The 6,858-nt window shown below is 49.5% G+C and overlaps 1 protein-coding gene across 1 annotated transcript; it reads right to left on the minus strand.

The window, feature by feature from the left end:
* Window positions 1–3,771: 3,771 nt before the first annotated feature.
* Window positions 3,772–5,617, minus strand: LOC147528830 (uncharacterized). Its single transcript, XM_086609912.1, has 2 exons — window positions 4,029–5,617; window positions 3,772–3,988 (listed from the first exon to the last, which is right to left on the minus strand). Exons 1-2 carry the CDS (start codon window positions 5,615–5,617, stop codon window positions 3,772–3,774), a joined length of 1,806 nt encoding a protein of 601 aa, XP_086466038.1.
* Window positions 5,618–6,858: the final 1,241 nt, after the last annotated feature.

Consider the following 6,858-nt stretch of genomic DNA (forward strand, 5'->3'; position numbering starts at 1 on the left):
ATGTTAAAGAAAAAAAAAAAAAATAAAAATGTTAAGTCTCTGTTCTAACGTTGAAAACTGTTGTTAGCTATCGTTGTTCATCAATGTTAATCAGGTTTAAAATTGTTAAGTCTCTATTTCCATATTGAAAATTGTTGTTGCGCGCCATCTCTTTTCTTCTTTCTTTCTCTATCTCTATCACTTGTGCCACCATGGAGAACCATTTTTCTTGAAGAAACACCAGTCGCGGATGTCCGTCCGAAGATTGTCGGGAAGGAAGACCACTGGCTGTGTCCGAGATCTCCTGCCCTCCCACGGACCTCAGAGTGGAATCCAGGAAAACCAGCGTGCACCCAGACCCTGGGGTCCAAAAGCAGAGGGGACTGGAGACCATCGAAGACCCCTGGTGGCGTCTCGAGTGACAGCACCGGGCATGCGCACCACCGCCAGGTAGTGGGTGGAGCCAAGCGGGACTGGGGACTTCGCATCCACCTGCTCGAGGAGTCGGACTGTTGGGACACTGCAATTCCATGGTGGCAGCTCTCCTCTAACTCTTCCCTTCCCTGCATCTTTCTTTTCTTTCTTTTCAATAAAGTTGTTTTGGCGCTTGACTCCGAGTCTTAATTCTGTTCCTGGGAACATGAACAAAAAAAAAAGAAAACCACGCTCTGGTCTGTGACCAGTGTGTGGCCTTAACGTAATACAATTTAATTCATGGGCTATTTTCTCCCAGAATCAAATCCCCCTGGGGTACACATCGGACTTCCCCATCCTTTTGCATCACCCACCAAGTGCACCCAGGTCCTTGGGCAAAAGCAATCCCACGAATGGATTTGCCTTTGCCCGAGGTGGGACTAACCCAGACTGCCTTCCCCAACATATTCTTTACATGCACTACAGGGACCTTGTCCCCATCTACAACACATGGGAGTTTTGATTGGGCAGGACCGGGTCGACTGGCAGAACCTCTAGTGTTAACCAGCCAAGTGGCCTTTGCTAAATGGGTATCCCAGTGTTTGAAAGTTCCACCACCCATTGCTTTTAGTGTTGTTTTTAGCAGCCCATTGTATCGCTCAATTTTCCCCGAGGCTGGCGCGTGATAAGGGATGTGGTATACCCACTCGATGCCATGTTCCTTGGCCCAAGTGTCTATGAGATTATTACGGAAGTGAGTCCCATTGTCCGACTCGATTCTTTCTGGGGTGCCATGTCGCCACAGGACTTGTTTCTCGAGGCCCAGAATAGTGCTTCGGGCAGTGGCATGGGGCACAGCGTAGGTCTCCAGCCATCCAGTTGTTGCTTCCACCATTGTGAGTACATGGCGCTTACCTTGGCGAGTTTGTGGGAGTGTGATGTAATCAATCTGCCAGGCCTCCCCATACTTATACTTTGACCATCGGCCTCCGTACCAAAAAGGCTTTAACCGCTTGGCCTGCTTGATCGCAACACATGTCTCACACTCGTGGATAACCTGCGCAATAGTGTCCATGGTTAAATCCACCCCTCAGTCGCGAGCCCATTTGTATGTGGCATCCCTTCCTTGATGGCCTGACGTATCATGGGCCCACCGAGCTAAAAATTTTTCGCCTTTATGCTGCCAGTCCAGATCCACCTGAGCAATTTTAATCCTAGCAGCCTGATCCACTTGTTGGTTGTTTTGGTGTTCTTCAGTTGCTCGACTCTTGGGTACGTGAGCATCCACATGCCGTACCTTCACAACTAGCTTTTCAATTCGTGCAGCAATGTCTTGCCACAATGGGGCAGCCCAGATGGGTTTGCCTCTGCGTTGCCAGTTGTTCTGCTTCCACTGCTGAATCCACCCCCACAAAGCATTTGCCACCATCCACGAGTCAGTATAGAGGTACAGTATTGGCCACTTTTCTCGCTCAGCAATATCTAAGGCCAGCTGGATGGCTTTTACCTCTGCAAACTGACTCGATTCACCTTCTCCTTCAGCAGCTTCTGCAACTCGTCGCATAGGGCTCCACACAGCTGCTTTCCACTTCCGATGTTTCCCTACAATGCGGCAGGACCCATCCGTGAACAGAGCACACCGTTTTTCACTCTCTGAGAGTTTATTATATGGTGGGGCCTCCTCAGCACGTGATACTTTCTCCCCTGGTAACATTTCAAAATCTTTACCTTCTGGCCAGTTTGTGATGACTTCCAAGATTCCTGGGCGACTGGGGTTTCCTATTCGGGCCCTTTGTGTGATGAGTGCAACCCACTTACTCCACGTAGCATCAGTTGCATGATGCGTGGAGGGGATCCTTCCTTTGAACATCCAACCCAGCACTGGCAGTCGGGGTGCCAGGAGGAGCTGCGTTTCAGTACCAACCACTTCTGAAGCAGCTCGGACTCCTTCATATGCTGCCAGTATCTCTTTTTCAGTTGGAGTGTAGCGGGCTTCAGATCCTCTGTATCCTCGACTCCAAAACCCAAGTGGTCGACCTCGAGTCTCCCCTGGTGCTTTCTGCCAAAGGCTCCAAGCAGGGCCATTCTCCCCGGCTGCAGTGTAGAGAACGTTTTTTACATCTTGTCCTTCCCGGACTGGCCCAAGGGCTACCGCATGGACAATCTCCTGTTTAATTTGTTCAAAGGCTTGTTGTTGCTCAGGTCCCCATTTAAAATCGTTCTTCTTCCGAGTCACCTGGTAAAGAGGGCTCACAATTAGGCTGTAACTTGGAATGTGCATTCTCCAAAACCCCACAACACCTAGGAAGGCTTGCGTTTCTTTCTTAGTAGTTGGTGGAGACATAGCTGCTATTTTGTTGATCACTTCCACCGGAATGTGGCGACGCCCATCCTGCCATTTTATTCCTAAGAACTGGATCTCCTGTGCAGGTCCCTTGACTTTACTTCGTTTTATGGCAAAACCAGCCTTCAGAAGGATCCGAACTATTTTCTTCCCTTTCTCCAAAACTTCTTCGGCTGTGTTACCCCATATGATAATGTCATCGATGTACTGCAGGTGTTCCGGAGCCTCACCCTGTTCCAGTGCATTTTGAATCAGCCCATGGCAAATGGTGGGGCTGTGTTTCCACCCCTGGGGCAGTCGATTCCAGGTGTACTGAACACCCCTCCAGGTAAAAGCGAACTGTGGCCTGCACTCTGGTGCCAAAGGGATTGAGAAAAATGCATTAGCGATGTCAACTGTGGCGTACCACTTGGCTGCCTTTGACTCCAGTTCGTATTGGAGTTCTAGCATATCTGGCACAGCGGCACTCAGCGGTGGTGTAACTTCATTCAGGCCACGATAGTCTATTGTTAATCTCCACTCCCCGTTGGGCTTCCGCACTGGCCATATGGGACTGTTGAAGGGGGAATGAGTTTTACTGATCACCCCTTGACTCTCCAGTTGGCGGATCAACTGATGGATGGGAACCAGAGAGTCTCGGTTGGTGCGGTATTGCCGCCGGTGCACTGTCGTGGTAGCAATTGGAACCTGTTGTTCTTTAACTCTCAGCAATCCCACAACCGAAGGGTCCTCCGAGAGACCGGGCAAGGCAGACAACTGTTCAATTTCCTCCGTCTCCACAGCAGCTACACCGAAAGCCCACCGATACCCTTTTGGGTCCCTGAAGTACCCCCTCCTGAGGTAGTCTATGCCCAGGATGCACGGGGCCTCTGGACCAGTAACAACACGGTGTGTTTGCCAGTCATTCCCAGTTAGGCTCATTTCAGCTTCCACCACAGTCAGCTGTTGGGATCCCCCTGTAACTCCCGAAATACAAATGGGTTCTGCCCCTTTATGGTGTGAAGGCATTAGGGTGCATTGTGCACCGGTGTCCACTAAAGCCTTATACTGCTGTGGGTCTGATGTGCCAGGCCATCGAATCCATACTGTCCAATAAATCCTGTTATCCCTCTCCTCCCCCTGGCTGGAGGCAGGGCCCCTCTAGTCCTGGTCACTATATTCATCACGGTCCTTCTGTACGAACAAATTAGAGGTGCCTTCAAGAGGATCAGAGATGGAGTCAGCCCTTCTATACTGTCTGGGGCGCTGCCCACTGGAGACCGAAGCAACACTTTTCCTGGAAGAATCCCCTTTTATGACTGTTTTCCCTTTCAGTTCCTGTACCCGTGCCCTTAGGGTCGAGGTAGGCTTTCCATCCCACTTCCTCATGTCCTCTCCATGGTCACGCAAGAAAAACCAGAGGCTGCCTCGAGGTGTGTACACTCTGTATTCTCTCTCTTGATTAGGGGAACGCTTGCTTCTAATAGCTGAGACACAGGTCCGTGCAGGTGGACAGTCAGACATACCATCTTTGAATTGGTGGAACTCCTGTGACAGTTTCTCCAAACCCGCAACGCAGGCCTGTACGGAGGAAGAAACACTTCCTTCGTATTGCCGGAGTAGAGCAGCCACATCCTGCACCGTTTGTTCTTCACCTTCTTTCCAAGCTAATATTGCCAACGAGTTGGCATATGATGGTGGTGCACTTCGTAAGAATTTTCGCCACATGAACTGACTGCATGGGATTTCATCTGGATCTAGGGGTGACTGCTCATTATTCAGGTCACCATAAATTACCTCCACCACAGCTAACTCCCTCAGGTACTGGATGCCACTTTCCATGGCAATCCACTTGCCTGGGCGACATGTAATATCGTCTTTGAAGGGGTACCTTTCTTTCACACTTGACAAAAGCCGCCTCCAGAGGCTGAGGGTTTGTGTTTTCCTTCCAATTGCTTTGTCAATGCCCCCTTCCCTAGACAGGGATCCCAGCTGCCTAGCTTCCCTACTATCTAGTTCCAGGCCATTGGCCCCGTTATCCCAGCACCGGAGCAGCCAAGTAACAATGTTCTCATTTGGAAGGCGGCTAAAATCCTTTCGCATATCTCGCAGCTCGCCTTGCGACAGTGATCGGATGATCACCGTCTCATATGTGGGTTCTACCTCTTCCTCCTGTTTTTGTGATGGTCCTGGTTCATTTTCATCCCTTACTAAGCGAGCTGTTTTCTTTAGGCACTTTCTTTTCTGTACAGGGGCCACTGACAGGGGAACAGGTGGGTTCTCCAGCTCAGCTGCAGCATCTGTCATGCTCTTACCAGATTCAGGGACCTCCTCCCTACTTTGAGGGTGCTGAACAGTATTAGACACGGCCACTCGGTAGGCATGGGCCAGGCCCCAGCACACTGCAGCGAGCTGTGTGTCCCTGGAATTGCCAGGGCGACAGCACACTTTTCCCAATTGCTCTATCAGTTTGTCAGGGCTCTGTACTTGTTCGGGGGTGAATTCCCAAAACACTTGAGGTGCCCACTGTTCTAGGAATTTCCCCATGTCTTCCCACACACCGTGCCACTTGTAACTGTCCTGCCTTGGGGCACATCTCTTGAGTTTTTTGAATAATTCTTTAACCCCAGACAGGACCTGAAAACCGTTCCAGACAAGCAGCAGTAGGACCATGATGGCCAGCATACCCCCGGGACATTCAAAATCCTCAAAGGCTGTTGTACCCGGCCCGAACGAGAAGGGCGGGCTGAAGGGCCGGTGGACGGGATCGTCCCCCGACTCCCCCGCCTCCCCCGCCGGTTGGGCGCGATTACCAAAAAATTCCGGGAAGTGGCGCCCGAGATACGGGCACGATGCCAATGCCGCGTACACGGAGCAGCCCAGCCGCGTGGCCAGCGCCATGACCGGACCATAAGCCCTCGTTATCCCGTACAGCGCCAGGAGGGTCCTGAGCCATCTCCCAACCGTCATAAACATCATCACAAACAGTACATAGGGCATGTAGGGAATTGCGGAAAACCACCACGAAAGCAACCAGAACAACATTATGATCAATCACTATTAACACAATAAACAGGTATAACAAATTTGGCTCTGTCGTTATCCCAACCCTTTGTGCCCCACGTTGGGCGCCAAAAAGGACTGTCGTGGTTTAGCTCAGCCGGCAGCTGAGCTACCACGCTGCCGCTCGCTCAACTCCTCCCTCCGGCAGGATGGGAGGAGAAAAAAAAAATCAGAACGAGAGGGGCGAGACCAGTAGGTTGGGATAAGGATGATTTAATAGAACAGTATCAGGAAAAGGGAAAAGAAAAACAGGGTAAACAACTCTGAACGTATAAACGCGAAAACAATACGAACCGACCGCACGCGAAACGCGACGCACCGCCCGCTCCCGATCACCGAAGCGAACCCCTCCCCCGGCTGCTCCCCCAATATATACCCTGAGCATGAGCCACATGGTATAGAATAGCCATTGGCCAGGCTGGGTCAGCTGCCTGAACCGTGTCCCTTTCAGCCTCCCGCGAAAAAGAAAAAAAAAAGGAAGGAAAAAAAAAAAAAAAAAAAAAAAAAAAATTAACCCTTTCCCGGCCCAACCCAGAACACTTTCTTTGACTAGGATTTAAACATTTTGCCCCACTGCAATAGTGAAAAATGAAATGAACTCAGAAAAACCTGGGGTGGGCCATTCAGAAGGTATCGCAAAACATTACGTGTATCACTGTTGCTATGCTGGCCAGTAATTAGACCTTTAAAAAAATGCAAAACATTTCCTATAAATGTTGATTCAATTCCAATATCTGAGGGCAATAATAGGAGCTACGAGTATGTTCCAATGAATAATAGATTATGAAAGAGCATCTCTTACATGATTTAATCATTTTTCCCTTGAGAAAAAAATAGTTACACTTTTGAAATCCTAATGTTTCTTGCCTGTTTGAAAAACAATTATGTAATTCACAGGCGTAGTGATCTTTTAATTTATTTTGTTTTCCAACTGTAGACTTTCTGTTCTAGACATAGCCCCAGAACTCAGAATTCTGGAATGCTATACTAAGCTTTTCCTATATATTCCTATACAAATCACATCTCATTTTTATGCCTCAGGATTATGTTTTAGAAAATTCTCTCAAAGGGGAGTTGTT

This window comes from Tauraco erythrolophus, chromosome 4, assembly GCF_009769465.1.
Source record: "Tauraco erythrolophus isolate bTauEry1 chromosome 4, bTauEry1.pri, whole genome shotgun sequence".
In the NCBI taxonomy this organism is placed as follows: domain Eukaryota; kingdom Metazoa; phylum Chordata; class Aves; order Musophagiformes; family Musophagidae; genus Tauraco; species Tauraco erythrolophus.

Coding starts and splice junctions, on each gene's coding strand:
- LOC147528830 (XM_086609912.1), bottom strand. CDS start 5,617: ATGGCGCTGGCCACGCGGCTGGGCTGCTCCGTGTACGCGGCATTGGCA. Junction 3,989..4,028: donor AAAGGGAAAACAGTCATAAA/AGGGGATTCTTC, acceptor TCGGTCTCCAGT/GGGCAGCGCCCCAGACAGTA.